General features: G+C 32.9%; 1 protein-coding gene across 1 annotated transcript in view; it reads left to right on the top strand.

Annotated features, from left to right (window-relative positions):
- Window positions 1-16504, top strand: part of l(2)k05819 (transmembrane protein 94-like protein l(2)k05819) — a 259706-nt gene that overhangs the window by 208802 nt on the left and 34400 nt on the right. The window contains exons 14-17 of the mRNA XM_089102832.1: window positions 1223-1347; window positions 2782-2924; window positions 7147-7374; window positions 12084-12249. Coding sequence (XP_088958958.1) covers window positions 1223-1347; window positions 2782-2924; window positions 7147-7374; window positions 12084-12249 — 662 coding nt within the window. The remainder of the gene's footprint in view (window positions 1-1222; window positions 1348-2781; window positions 2925-7146; window positions 7375-12083; window positions 12250-16504) is intronic.

Here is a 16504-nt window from a genome sequence, read left to right on the forward strand (position 1 = left end):
CTTCCATTATATTGTTTTCGTGGGATATTCATTCAGAGATGTGTGGCATCACAATCAAGAGGTCTGAATAGTCGACCTGAAAAGCGTTTTGCCAAATACATGGGAGTCGTCCTTGACGAGAATCTGTCATTTCTCTATCGTATTTAAGTAGTAAAACTAAAGCTATTCATGAATCTTGGAAAAAAAAACGAAGAACACCTTGCAGCAGAAAACACTGTACCTCATGTACAGCACTCTTATAAAGCCCCATTCACAGGATTGTTCGTTGATATGACAGTCGACCTTTAATTCTCACCTACGAAAACTGAACTCGATTCGCAAAATATACCTGATATTAACTGGATAAAAATTGTCTTTGAGAGTCGCTCCATCAACTGTTATTTCTGACGTTTGTGTTTGAGTTTTTTGGCTGGTGAGCTGCGAGCTTCATTCAAAATGTTATTTGGCCTATCTTGAACCAGCATAATTTGCATACCTAATCATTATCAAACTTGCACATACCAAATACCCCGACTGTAGCCCGACTTTCACATACCCATTACCCCGACTGTACGATCAGATTTTGCTTCAAGCATAGCTTGTTTGAAAATATGGAATCTGTTATCAGAAGAGCTAAAAGTTAGGAACTCCCTTGCGTCATTTTACATTTATTTATTTTTGATGGGGTTGTTTCCCCCGGGATAGGATTAGCCTCGTTATTTTGAAAATTTAGGCTTATTTTGAATTATTTAGGCTCGTTATTTTGAAAATGAGAGGTAAGGATATGTCTGAGAGTATGAGAAGTGACCACTCTGAGTATTATGTTTAAATATAAAGATTATGGTGCTCAATGTCCCGCTATTGACTGAGTATATTGTTTTTGTAAGATTTATGTTTTTATTTGTTAATAAACCTACTGAACTTGGCTTGAACCTGATTCAAGTATTTTTGTGTTTCTATTGTGAATTTGCATCATTAGCAAATACATTCTCAAATATTAATTGACGACGTATGAGATAGTAGATATGTATGGGGTGTCATTCAATAGCAATGTATATGTATAATGCTATTGGAGAACCATTTTTTTCGGGGAAAGAAATTTGAAGTTTGCAGTAAAGTTTTATTGTATATTTTGGACTAGCTTTAATATGTTCTGTGTCGCCAATATACCACCCAAACTTGCTAATTTTATTTTATGCCCGTTTTTTTTTCAGGTATCTCATTAAAATTTGTCTTATTTCAGATTCTGCTTTTGGAAATATTGTCGATGTACAACCAATCGAGTCGGTTTCAGACGTGTTTGGAGCACAATCGAATCAAACATTCCTGGGAATGGTAACAATGCAATATCAAGCAAAAATTGACATGGTAATCTACGAAATAATAAGAATTTATAGAGTTGCAAAATAATGACGACCTTGAGGGTAACCTCAATGTCGGCATTTGAAGTGACCTCAGTAAATTAAGATCAAGTAATTTGGGAAAAAAGGAGTCTAATTTCGAAGATTGTAAACCACTGATATTTTCATTACAAGTGTTCTTCTGAAGATCTAATGAAATTTTTGGGGGAGGGAAGGGGCCTTGTGTGCGATAGAGAAATGTTTTGGCAGTAATTTTTCACTCAGTAGGAAATTCTTTATACTAATCTTGAAAGAGGAAATAAAGGTTTGTCTTTCTTGCAATACAAACTTTCTGTATTTCTCTTCTTTTCTGTTTAAAAGTTCAGCCAATTTCCAATATGATTTTAATTTTAGAAACTTTTGATAACCTTATTGTTACCCGCATCTGAAGGCTACGTCAGCACCATCTATACAAAGCGCGCATCTAAACTTTATCTGAAGAAGCCTAGAGAAATACTTCAAGTTTCTAATGAAGCTGTTGTTTCAATTCTTAATTTAAACATGGATGAAAAAAGTGACTATCCCCCCCCCCTTCCTCCAAAAAATAAAAGGTACCTTCTGCCTCTACGGGGTCTCGTCTGCAGGAATTCTAATACAATTGGCAACCCACTGCCATTAGAAAATAATCGAATATAGTCTCATACTCCCTTCATTTGGGTATCGAAACAACCATCAATGGTTAAATTAGCAGTTTAACCATCCTCTTCAATCCTCTCTTTTTTGTAAATTCTCTTTGCTTGACGAAAAAACGCATTATCTATTCTTTACCAGTAAAGGGGTGGGAAAGAATTTGCTTTAGACGTAATTTTCCCAGTTATCATTACTTTATGAAATAAAATTCGTCTGCTTCCAAATTCTTTGAAATTGGTTATTAAATAAAGGAAAAAACATCCTAATGTTATTTGTAACATGACGATATTCATCTTCATCTTCCTTAAATTCCTGTTACCACTTCTACGGTCTTAAATCACGTACAGGGCGGTATTAAACTGTACTTTGGGGATCAGCATTTATAAAAATACTAACTTCGTGAAATGATTTAATTTTGAAAAACTAGCATTGTGAATATGTCCTCTAATTTAAGTCACTTGTTAGATTGCATATTAAGTTAATTAAGATCACCTTAATATTGTTTAACGTCTTTTTTAAGGTTCAAACGGTTGAGGAGTTATAAAAAGCATGTATTCGCTTTGTGCACTTCTGTAAAGAAAATGAGCTTCGTTCAAGGGTCTTCAATGGAAAAATTCTTAAATATCCTACAGGTATTAAAATATACTTCGAAGGCTATCATTTATAAAAACACAAAACTTATGAACTAAATTAATTTTGGAAAATCATCTTTGTCACTTTGTCCTCTAATTTAAATTGGTTATCGTCAACTTAATATTTTCAATTTTTTAAGGTTCAAATGGTTGAGCAGTTGGACAAGGCGTGCATTCGCTTTGTGCACTTCAGTAAAGAAAATGAGCTTCGTTCAAGGGTCTTTAGTGAAAAAATGGGACTAGAAAGTGGCTGGAACTGTCACATTTCCCTTGGAGAAGAACCGTAAGTCTAAATATTTCTTCTTTTCATATTTCTTTTAACTATTCAAAAAAAGCTTTAACGGAACAAAGAACAGCTAGGGACGATATTAAAACATAAATTCAGCAGAAATAGTCCGATGATGACCCTGAATCAGACTTTAATATGGCAGTGAGAAGCTTTAGTTAATGTAGTTCTGCCCTGAGGTTAAGGTTGATTGATTAGGGTCCTTAACAGGGATGGGGGATAATCGTAAAAGTTGCCGGTTCTTTTCAGGGGTGATTTTTGTTTTGTTCTCAGGATGATGTGAAATTAGTGATGCGATTAATAAATTAGGATAACTTACCACAGCACTTCCATTCGGTAAATTCGATTTCAAAAGACGTATAGCAGAAATAAATCTTATTATTTGAATCTGACAATATATCTTAGTTCCAATGTTTTTTCTCTTCTAAACTTTTTTCAACTACAGTTGCATTGTTCATTATAGAAACAATACAGTTTCGTTATACAGTTTCGTTATAGAAACAATACAGTACAGAAACAATACAGAAAACAAATATTGAAAATACAGTTGCATTGTTCGTTATAGCTGTTCGTTAATTAGTTGCATTTCACGGTCATTTTGAGTTTTTTTTTACATTTATAAAATGAATTTCAGAAAAATACCCTCTAACAGGGAAAATCAAATTTTAGAATTCTGTGGGAAATGAATGTAAGGGTTTCTGTACCTCACCAATTCCTACATCAGGGTATATAACACTACAAGCAAAAAATAAATCAAGCAATAAAAATTAAAATAAATAAAAAAAAAACCTTAATCAAGACTAAAAGCAGAAAATACAATTTACAACGTCGAAATTTTGTATATATTTTCAATGAGTCGGTACCAGCGCAACAAGAAAAGAAAAAAAGAAGTATAGAAAGCTTCACAGGCTGGACTTTAAAAAGAATTTATAAATTAAGGCAAGGAAAAAGTAAAACCATGAAGATTTAGAAGACCGTAAAATCGAAACTAAAACAACCAAAAGCTATAAAAATACAACAAAAAAGACAAAAAGTGACATGAAAAAGAGAATTGAAAAAAATGGCAAGAAATCCCAATCGGGGGGAAGGGAGTGTGAATCCTGAAATTGTGGAACTTGTTGGGAAGCCTGCTGAGATTAAGTGTGACCTCTTTTTAATGTTTTTTTTTTTTTTTTAATAGTTAGAACTCAATTACTAATTTAAAAATTGCGCCAGATTCTCGCTACAGAGTATATATATATATATATATATATATATATATATATATATATATATATATATATATATATATATATATATATATATATATATATATATATATATATATATATATATATATATATATATATATATATATATATATATATATATATATATATATATATATATATATATATATATATATATATATATATATATATATATATCATATGATCATATATATCATATGAAACTAAGAGAGGAAAGAAAATAATAAATGAAAAGTAAAATAAAAAAAAGGTGCGAAAACGAGGATTTTGTCAGCCAGTGGCAAAACATGAAGACGAAGAACAGGCAAATATTTCAACAAGGACCTCTGCCAAGTCGTCCTCTGTGCTAAAAAAAGAAGAAAAAACAAAACGGAAAAAAAAGCGATAATCTAGCCTTTCGAAGTTTACCCGACAACGACAAAACAGACACTAAATAAAAACCAGGTAGGAATCAATGAAAAAGGATTTACCAAGATGATTGAGCAAGAATCCTTCGCCTTGCAATAGTTTTAGCTGGTCTACAGTTTCGGTTTTCATTAGATATGCAAATAGGTTCTCTTAAGTTTGACTGGGCGAAAGTATTGATTGAATCTTTTAAAATTAAATTGATATAAATTGGGCTTAGTGAAATATTTCCAGTGTCTCTATTTATAGCCAAATTTCTGTTTGTGTATTTTTTTATCTCAATTACCTCTTTAAAAGATTGCAGTAGGCCATTTACAGTGGATATTAATGTTGCCTCCTCAAAAAGAACCAGATGTGTAGGATTTTCAAATATATGCAGGGCCAAGGCAAATCAAAGTTTTCATTTTTATTTTCCAACCTCAGGACTTATCTATTGAAATTTTGTGTTCATGCAAACGTTCACCAAGTTGTTGATGGGTCCTACCAATGTAAAATTCCCCACATGAATATGGGATTCTGTACACCCCTACCTAGTACAGGGTCAGTTTTATCTTTTCCTGAGTTGAAAAAATGTTCAACTTTTTCTTCAGTTTTGAAAGAAACAGAGAGATTGTGTTTATTTAAAACTTTTCCAAGTTTTGAGATATATGGTAAAGTGGTGAAAGTTTTTTTTCTCAATTGCCGAAACAGCTGAATCAAGAGAGACGGACTCCCTATTTGCTTGCTTTATCTTTTTTAATCGACTATCTATGATATTTTATATAAAGTTTATTGGGTAACAATTGCAGAATGGAATATCTTTGATATAATTTAATTCAGAATCTATATGATAACGTGACCATATTTTTTTAAACTCTGTAGACTAAAGAGATTATAACCCCTTTTTTCACAGAAGGGGGGGGGGGGGTTGAAGAGAAATGTAGATACCGATTATTATGGGTCGGCTTTCTGTATATAGAAAATTCAAGGCTAGGAGTATTTTCTATAATCCAAACATCCAAGAAAGGCAGCTTTCCTGAATTTTCCAGTTCTATTGTGAACTGGAGATTCGAATCAAAAGAGTTCAAATATGTCAAAAAATCTCTTAGAGAGTCCTGTCCATGTTCCAAAAGAGAAAGGATATCATCAACGAAACGAAACCAGAGAGAGTTTTTTAAGTAGAAACTATTCAAAGAAGATTGTTCTATGAAATCCATGTAGAAATTTGTCAAATAAGGAGATAAAACACTGCCCATGGATAGGCCTGTGATTTGAAGGAAAACTCTTTATCTGAACTTAAAATACAAAGAAAACTTGTTGCGGAGGATTTATATTTCTTCCTTTGATTGGGTTGAAAGCGACAAAGATGGCATATAATCAAGAATACTCTTTACAATTTCTCCTCTGAGTAGGTCTGGATTTTTGACTTCACCATGAGAGCTAAAAATAGCAGACTCCACGCCCGTAATAATTTCTGATGTATTTACGTGTGTTTGAGCCATTGTAAATTTTGGTCCTTTTGAAAGAATACTTAGCTCCTTAGATGTAAAAACATTAGAGGATAGATTTTCCAAAGGAGGGCCAGAACAAAATCTAGGAAGAAAATTCCGTGTTTGTTGAAACTGTTGAAATTCCAATTTTGAAAATTTCTCCGATAAGTAGGTTTTTGCTAAATGGAAAACGGGTCGGAAAGACCATTGTAATATATATAAAATATGGTGAAAATCTTGAACGGATAAAGTCTGATATAATAAAAATTTGAAATTAAATATTTTATTACTAAGGACATATCTTTTGAATCTATGGTCTTTTAAAATATATGTTAAAGTTTTGAAACCCATTCTCTGGTTTCAGGTTTCTGCCTTCTGATTGTGTGCCTAAATGTAGGTTGAAACGTAAAGAAGGTGGAAGAATTCGATGTCTTTTGCAAGCTTCTAAAAAATTGAACTGACAAATAAGATTTGCAAGATTTTTAACACAATTTAAAATCTAAAACAATATTGGTATTGGTCCAATGCTCCCCGTAAGCTTGACGTAAACACATTCTAAGACCACACTGGCTATACATGACACATGAAAATAAGAGAGGAAAGAAAATAATAAATGAAAAATAAAATAGAAAAAAGGTGACAAAATCCTCGTTTTCTCACCTTTTTCTATTTTATTTTTCATTTATTATTTCCTTTCCTTTCTTAGTTTCATCTGTCATGTATAGCCAGTGTGGTCTTAGAATGTTTATAAATAAATATATATATATATATATATATATATATATATATATATATATATATATATATATATATATATATATATATATATATATATATATATATATATATATATATATATATATATATATATATATATATTATCGATTTATTTATGAATAAAAGGCAGTTCGGCATAAAAGACTACTCATCATAAGCGCTATTATTCATTCTGAACATTTAAACTAAACTAAAAAAAAAAAAAAAAAAAACAGTTGATTGACTGAAATTGAATTAACTTATACATCTGTTGTAAATTTTTGTTAGCTGGTTCTAGTATTTAACCATATGATTAGCATTTTGAAATAACTATTTCAGAGAAGAAGAGACAGTGCAAGATCTATATTGTTCAAACGGGAGTGCTTTGGACCGATCTACGGAAAACATGGCCAGCAACAGTGGTAAAATGCCAAGAAACACCTCAAACCTGTCAGGCTCAAGTGGTAACAACATAGAAATGTCCCAAGTAAAATTCGAAGATGACATATCTGTGCATTGTGTAGGCGATGGTTATACTGATGATGAGGGAAGGGGGAGTAAAATGAGGTATTGTTCAGACTGTAATCCACTTTATCTGCTAATCGGCTGTCTTTGATCAGATCGTTAGTGTTTGTATATCAACTGTCAAAATATTAGCACTTTCACTCTCATTCTCGGTAAAAGAAACGATTTGCCCAGGTGTATTAAGTGAAGGTAGGCTGTGCAATATTTGCCTAGGAATCTATTTCCAAGGTAAGTTAGCCTATCAACTCTAGCCAATGCCCACAAGATTAAAGTTCAATTTTTTGAGATTTTAATCACTTTTTTTCTTGGCTTATGGCAGTGGTCCGTCGAGCCATGATGCCCCAATAGCTGGCGTTGTTTTTTACTGGAATAACAGCTTCTTTGAATTCTAAGTATGTCTCAAAGTGATTTTAGATGCAGATCAGACCAAACGCAACCTCGCCTTCTAAAAGAGATCGAGATTTATTCTATGAAATTATCCAAAAAATATATATGTATATAAAAAATAAAAATAATCTTAAAAAATTATGCAAAAAAATGTAAAAACTAATGTATTCTTCGACTAGATGCTGCCAAGTGCCAATGTTATTTTAAGATTTGGGTAAGAATGCGGTTTTTGAAAGTTTCTAAAGTTTAAATCATATACGGCATTGAATGAATTTTCCAAAGAAAAATGTAATATAAAATTATTATTGCGAGAAAAAGTATTTTTTTTTAGAAAAATCAAATGCAGTATCTCACATTTAATGTTCCCCGATGTATATTAATGTTCCGGCCTTGAGACTCTGTCCTGCATACTGAGCTGTGAAAGAGGATTCTACCAATGTTGTGCAACAAACCTCAAATTTCTTAAAGCATGCATCAAAAGACATCTGCTTAAATTGGGCAAAAAGAGCTCAATTTAAAGAACTGAAGTTTCTAAAAAAAAGCTTCTAAAGATCTGACCCTCTTGACTTTTTAGCTCTTATTCCTCCTTCAACCTTAAGGCGGAAATTGATTATTTTCACAGGTATTAATTATGATATAATTATGCTGGCACCAACGATGCTTAAAATTTAGACAAGAAAAATATGTTTCAAAAATAGTATTGAACTTTAGAGCCTGTAAATTTTAACGATAGTTTTTTTTTCACTTTTTTCGTCGAAAAACTTATTTAAGGTTCCTTAAAAACATTAAATAACAGAGGAATGAAATTTTTGAATTCTTCGGCCGGTTGAAATTTTGGAAATCTCTCTTAATTTCTTGGAAACAGAACCTCTTAGGACCTCTTATAATCTAAAAGCATTTCAAAAAATCGTTTCTTTTTTGCTTTTTTATTCTTAATTTTTTTAATTACATTAATATAAGATAATACTTTATTGATAACCGACTAACATATTTCGACTAAAATATATCAATGAAAACCAGCCTTTTGGCTATAAAGTTCGGCTCAAATTATTTCAAGAGAATTCCATACTTTCAAACAAAAGATTCTTAAATTTATTACAATTCGAATTCATTGTTTAGGCCCCTTAGTGATTGTCCAGGGGAAAAAAGATGTAATACATTCAATAAATTAACCACATTAAAGCTCAGCGTCACCATGCGTATTAGTTCCTTTTAATTTTCTTTCTTTCTCACCATCATCACTGGTTGCTCAATTTTCATAATAGTATAACCAGATAATTAGCCTGTGGTTTTCCTTGGATGGTATGGATGGATTGAGTCTATTGTGACATGCTGACAGTTTGCTCTTTAAGGCCCATGGGATTTACAAATACCGAGAAACAGCTAGCACGAACTTTGGTCAATCAGAAATATCGTAAATTTTTTCAGCTAATCAGAAAATTATATGAAAAATCTAATTGGCTTAAAACTAGTTAAATCTGGTATTACGAGTATAGTATTACGAAATAGTTAAATCTGGCATCTCGTAGTAAATTTTCATTGGGAATAGGCCTTTATTAAAGCATCACTCATTGACTTACAAGTCAATCTTCACCTTCTACTCAAAAGCTAAAATCGGTGTCCGTTAGGGCAAAACCAACTTTCTTATTTTTAAACCGTTTTCGAACCCTAAAACTCCACCCAACCCAGAGTCTTTATTCGTAAAAATTGAAGGAGAGGAGGTTTTTCCTTAGTCTAACTCAAGTATCATAGGTATCACTTTTGGAGGGGGTTTGTGAAGATTAAGCCTTTTCGTGATTGATCAAATTGCTTCCAGTCTAGGTTTGAGTTACGTAGAATTGGTTGCCCTCGAAATTAAATTAGCAAATATATTTTGGCTCATTGTTCTCAGCAGTTGTACTGCCGAATTTTTGCTACATTTCCCCAGCATACCATTATCTTACAAATACAGACAAGCTTCGTATTCGTCGAGGCCTGTGTAAGTACCTCAAGTTTCTACTGGGTCTCCCATTTCTGATAATTACCATATTGATGACCCTGTTTTGTTTGTCCCTGCCTTAGAAAAAAGGCAAATAGAGAAGCACTGGATTGCGTCCTTCGACATGCCGTTGACCTTTCTCCTTAGGGATTGAATGATAATTACTGTGTCCAGTTTTAATATGTTTTTTTTTGTTATATATGTAGAAGTTATTTGAGTTTAGGATTTCTTTTATTGCTCTGCTTTTTTCTTGTGTTGTTGTAAGTACTTTTCTAATAGATAAATGTGTTGATATTAAATTTAACTCACAAAAGACAGATTTTTAGGTTGCAAAATATAAAAAATTTATCTTCATTTAAAAAATCTATATCTTCTTCTCATTATTTGGTTGAACATACTCGTTGAACGTACTACATTGCTGATTGTGATGGTAAAACGGGAAGTGTAAGGCAAATAAACTTGTAGGGGCAATTTTATGATCTAGGATCAGTAGTACTGACCAGTCAATTTGTTGTGGGAACACTTTGCATGCAGAAAATCTGACTTTTACAGAAGAAGCATATAAAAAGCAATTTTGTTGCTTTTGAAGTGAAGCGAGTTGCTTTTGAAGAAAATGAACAAGACCCCCAAAAACATAAATGAGCTGATATTGACTTTTCAGACAATTGAAAATTTCAGAAAAGTATTGGAGAAATTGTCAAAAAATTACTACTAAGATAATTAAGTACTAAGATATTACTAGTAAGACTGAAAGAAACTCACAGGTTGTTAGTTGTGCAAGGGTTTCTCAGGTCATGATCAACACGGTAGAGTTTGCTTAATAAAGAGTAGTGGGTGCCATGTTTTTTGTTTTTTATTTATTTTTTTTATTATTATTATTCCGTATGGAAGTGGTGGTCGGAGAAATCTAGAATCAGCGCCATTCAATTAGACATTGAAAGTTCTAGTGCACTCTTAGGGGTCAAAAGTGATGGGAGGGCAGCCATCCTCTCTTATATGCCCAATTTTGCCCGTGGATATCAACATAACTTCCTAATCAGACATCAGATTAAAAATTTAAGGTAGCCATTTCGGTCAGAATATTTGGAAAGTCAAGTAAGTATGTCTTTGTGAAGGATATGATCCATGCAACCACAGGAGCAAAGGCATAAATTATTCAAATGATCCCCGTTATTCGCAGACAGGTTGTAGTTGAAAAGTTACCATATTTGATCTTGGCTTTCTAATTTATTTAACATTTTCAGGGATCATATCCTGGTCTATAGGAACTTCGAATTTTGGGGGGAGGTGGGGTATTTAGAGGACTCGGAATCGTTCGAATTGTTTTGAAACTTTGATTAATTTGAAACTTGAAACTGTAACTCCCTGGCCAAAAGGCTCCCACTATAAAAACAAAGTTTATATCGGTGGCCCGAAAACAGACCAAAAGACTCGTCGTTCTGAACAGCTTTAAACTTGAATCTGCAAAACTCCTGGTCAAGAGAACCTTAATGCGAAAAGAAAACTTTCAAGAAATTGGCGCCACACGAAAATGGGACATAAATTTTCTTTTTCCGATCAAATGTGACTCTTTATTTTCAATGAGCTGACACCAAAATAGGTTTTTGGACTAGGAATGTTTGCGATCAACCAAACTAAAAGATTGATAGCCTGCCAAATGTGGCCCCAGAAATAGTTTGCTTCCAGTCGGCTTGAAAATCACACTCGTTAGTCCTCGAGCCAACTGGAGCCCAATGCAGAAAAAAATCGAGGCTAAATTTTGCCATATTGATTCATAATAATAAAACATGAGTAAAAAATTCATCTGCTCTATGGGCAGCTTCAAACTTATAGGGTATTTAGATTGAACAGCGCAGACCTCTATAAAGGGAAACAATTTTGAAAAAACGTTTCGTTGTATCAATCTGGGACGCCCAAAGATTTCCACCACCTTACATTAGAAAAATGCCATTGTTTCCTTTTTCCAGTCTCAAAATACTCACGCTCTTTTAGCCATCCTATTCGAGTGGTTAGCGCTCCAGACTCGAAATCCTGAGATCAGGGGTTCGAGTTCTGGTGTCGCTGGCTATTTGGTATGATAGCGGGGGTTAATTTTGTGACTCTGTAAGCTCAGCCAGAGTCGACCCAGCTTTTAAATGGGTACCTTTAGAAATCTTGAGGGAAAACACGGGAAGTGTCGGGTGATTTGCCCCCAACCATGCATTGCACTCCGGTCGAAGTAATTGAATCAGGAGATCGGTACCTGCGCAACGCAGACTATTGTTCAGCATGCGAAAAAGTTTTAATTTAAGTTTACTCTCACTCTACGGCTAATTTTACGAAATATAATCCTTCTTGTTTTTTTCTATAATTTAATAGATACTAATTTATTTATTATTTTTTACAGTTTGTGCAACAAAGTAGATAGTAGACGCTATACACCAAGTAGTAGGGCTACAAGCTCCAGCTCCCTTTTAGCCACTTCTGAAACCAATTTATCACGCTCACAAAGTCATATAACTGAATCGACTGATCAAAGTGGGGCCAATGTTCCATTTGACATGCACAATAGAGTGAGTACAATTGCATTATTAAATATCTTGAAATTGTTTAGTTGCCTAGTTAATTTTGGCTTTCAAATCAGGATAAATCCTGTCCTTCAGGCACAATTTTTTTTTTTTTAATTATCATATTCTATTCATTTAATTTTTTGGCGAAGAGGGGGCATTGGGGCAAAATCTGAAGAAAAGTAAAATGTCAAAAGAAATTTATGAAAAATTCCAACGCCAATATTGGCTTTGCAACTTTCTATAAGCATAGAATTGACGTTTTATAAAAGAGGAAAACTTGCTGAACGATTTATATCTTCTTTTAAACTATCGGGTTTACATATCTTTAGCAATAGATCTATAAATTTTTTATAGTTTAGGAATATTAAAACAGGATCGTCATTAGGTCTGAATTACCCCCTTTTTTGCCTGGTAAAAGAAATGATCATATGTTTGCTGAGCCAAAGATTAGGCAGCTTTCTAGTGAATAGGATTAGAGATACACCGCCGTCTTTACTTCACGCGTAACTTTTTAATTAATCGTTTGAAAAAATTTATGAAAGATACTTAGTTTCTGTTTTATGCTAGTACTTAGGGGTCTCACCGAGAAAAAGGAATCTTAATTTAAAGAACAATAAAAGAGATCTTACAAAAAAATTTATGAATAGAAAAATATGATTTGGTCTTTAGAAGATTTTGGTTTTAGATTACTAAATGTATCCAATAAAGAATCCAATGAAATAAAAAAATCATGCAAATTTAGAGAACTATTTAAAATTTGATTAATATGTGACAGCTGTTCAGGATCGTCGTAAGAAATCAAAAAATCGGCAACATAAGTTCCTCATTCATATAGTGAAGGTCCCTTATTTTTAGAATTATTATTAATTCTTCTTGTGAGACGTAGGTGTCGAGCTTTCCAAAGGTTCTTTTTATTAGCATCAAATTGAGACGGACTTGTTTCAATGTAATGGAGAAAACATAGGAGGCATCATTTTAGGGTTGATCTAGCTAGAACTATATTTATTAGTTAAAATAATGAGTTTGTAACGGAAAAACATTTCTGTAAAAATTAAAATATTAAAAATTATTTGAGTTCAGATAACTACTGCAAAAAAAATCAGATAACTACGGCAAGAAACTGTATTATGGGTTGAGTTTTCATGCATTTGGAACGGCTGTGTTACGAAGTTCATTTTGTGTAAACGAAATGCTATTTCTAAATTATATAACGCAAAATTTTTTACTTTGGACTTTTATGTTATAGCATTAGCCTGATATTCGCAGTCAACCACGTTTGTATTCCAATATTAGCAAGCTTCACTGCTATGTTTGTTTGTAGGTTTGACGACTCCCAGGACTTTTTTACAACTGATTTGTATTGATTATAACTTGTGTTTTTTTTGTAATTTTTCTAACTGACAACTTTTGACGATTTTTTTTTTTCTATTCATCTCTAAATTTGTATACCAGCTCAAATCTGATCACAATGCACTTTTATTGAAAGAAAAATTTGACAAACATATTGAAAAAATGACTATGAATTCAGTAACTAATTAATTAATTAGTTACTAATTAATCTTTCAAGTAGACGGAACCCAATTTACGTATGCATGTAACTCAATTTGTGTATTATATATATATATATATATATATATATATATATATATATATATATATATATATATATATATATATATATGTGTGTGTGTGTGTATTTACGTGGAAAAAAATACCGTGCTGCCCTAATAATTATTTGCGCTATAGAGTAACAATGTATCATATTTTTTTTATGGTGCTAGTGTATTAGGTGAGGGGTTCTCTGTAGCGTGTTAATCTTGAAACGCTTTCTTCTCTTCTTAAAGCTCTGACATTTATCAAGTTCTGGCTCTCAGCTGAATAAAGTCAGATGACTTCAAATCACAGTTCATATATTATCCAGTATGATCATTCTCTATCTCAACCATTATAAAAACACGGACCGGGGTGCGAGTGCTCCGGAGAACGTTTTTGCAGATATAAACATAGGCGAAGTCAGATTAGCGGGAATACAGGTTAGTCTGTATCCGATTGTTTCCATCAAAGTGCATTGAAACAAATGGAAACAGACTAACCTGCAATCCCGCTAATGCAGAAATAAGTGGGAGGAGCTTTTTGTTCACGAAGACCAGAAATGATCTGCGATAAGCTTACTGGTATATTCTGTCTACTGTGCTTCAAATGTAACAGCTACAGTTTTCTAAGATGATGAATGAAGGGAAAGCTTTTCATTTGAATCCTTTCTTCGATATCAGAGATAAATTAATTCCCATGACTTATGATAATAAATCTAGTCACGTTAGTTTAGGAAAAACTATTGGAAAAGTTGATCCTTTTGCAACCCATCGCCTCATCCAATCCGTTCTGTGTATGCTGCTAACACGTGATCAGTGTTGCCAGTGCTGTACAATTGTACCGTTTGTGGTACAATTGGAGGTCCTATACAGTACGGTACATCTTGAAATTTGTTGGTACAATCAAATTTTCTATTACATATTGGATTTACTTGATCCTTTCTAACTGGGATATCTGTTCAAGTTTTAGTTTATCGAAAATATTTCTTCTTGTTGCGGCAAAAGTTTAACCTACTCTTCAGATTGTACAAATTAATCTCTTGTGGTTCAATTTCATTTGAAAAGCCGGTAGAGTTTATTTCAAAGTTTTGGCAACACTGCACGTGATAGTTTAAAGATTTAGTTTTGTATTCAGGATTAAATAAATAAATAAACAGTTTTTTTTAACTGAAATTAAGGAGCGACATTAAAACTAAAAGGGAACTGAAATTATTCCGTATATGAAATTGGCTTTCCCCTCCACAACGCATCGCTCTTTACGCTAAAGTTTTTTATTGTTTTAAAAAGTAGAATTGTTACAGAGAGTCAAACTTTAGCACAAAGCGCGAGGCGTTGAGGAGGGGACAGCCCCTTTCATATACGGAATAATTTCTGTTCGTTTTAAGCTTTAACGTCACTCCTTATTTTCAGTTAAAAAACTTTTTTGTATTTAATTTCTGAACGTTTTTGAATTAATGCTGCTTTGATTTTGGCTCACCGTACATGAATAATTAAAACGAAATTTGCATATTAATTTTCTTTTTTTGGCTAAATGGCTTTCTAAAAATTTTGTTCTGACGTAACTTACGAATTAACTTGCCTAACGAACTTCTATATTCGTATGTTTTCATTACGTATATTAGGGAATTCGCCCCCTAGTCAATGCCTCGCTCTTTACGCTAAAGTTCGAATTTTGTTCGAATCACAAACCCCTGAATAACAAAGGCCGTTTAATTAGAATAGATAGCTCTTTTGAAAGTAATAAAAAAAACTTTAGCGTAAAGGGCGAGGTATTGACTAGGGGGCGAACCCCCTCATATACGTAATAATCTCTGTTCGTTTTAAGTTTTAATGTTGCTCCTTACTTTCAGTTGAAAAACTGAAAGTAAGTTAACTTGTTTTTTTTATTTAATTTCTGATCGTGTTTTAAGTAATGCTGGGAAATCCGCCCCCTTCATAGAAATGTCCCTTCCCCAAAGGAAAAATCCTCCATGAAAAGATCCTCCACCATAACCCCCTACTCTGACCCCCCCCCCTCCCCACCAGAAAAAAAATCCTCCTGAAAAACGACTGTATACTTCCCAATAACCAATACTATATGTAAACAATGGGCAAAGTTTATAACTTGCAGCCCTTCTCCAGGGAACTTTGGGAATTAAGTCATCCTCAAAGACATATTTATTAGATTTTCGACTCTGCTGAACTTCTATAGTAGTGTTCTCTGATACGCTGAATCTGTTTAATTTTCATTAAGATTCTATCACTTTTAGGGGGTGTGTCCTCCTTTTTTAGAAAATAAGGCAAATTTTTTCAGGTTCGTAAATTTTGATGGATAGGACTAAACTTAATGAAACTTATATATTTGAAATAAGCATGAAAATCCAATTCTTTTAATGTATCTGCTGGTATCAAAATTCCGCGTTTTAGAGTTTCGGTAACTATTGAGCCGGGCTGCTCCTTACTTACAGTTCGTTACCATGAACTGTTTGATCAGTCTCAGATTAATGTTCATAATCAATTTTCTCAAAGTCGCAAGTTCAGTGGGTAAAAAGTGAATGTCTGTCTTGAAATTTAGTAGCAGCTATGAATTAAATGATGACATCTACTCGTCAAAAAGAACAAAAGAACTTTTCTGTTAGGAATTGCAGAACAGAGTTAATTGCAAGAATGAACCAATTACCTGCAGT

Source organism: Artemia sp. Qi Xiang Cuo, chromosome 17, assembly GCF_049724085.1.
Source record: "Artemia sp. Qi Xiang Cuo chromosome 17, ASM4972408v1, whole genome shotgun sequence".
Classification (NCBI taxonomy): domain Eukaryota; kingdom Metazoa; phylum Arthropoda; class Branchiopoda; order Anostraca; family Artemiidae; genus Artemia; species Artemia sp. Qi Xiang Cuo.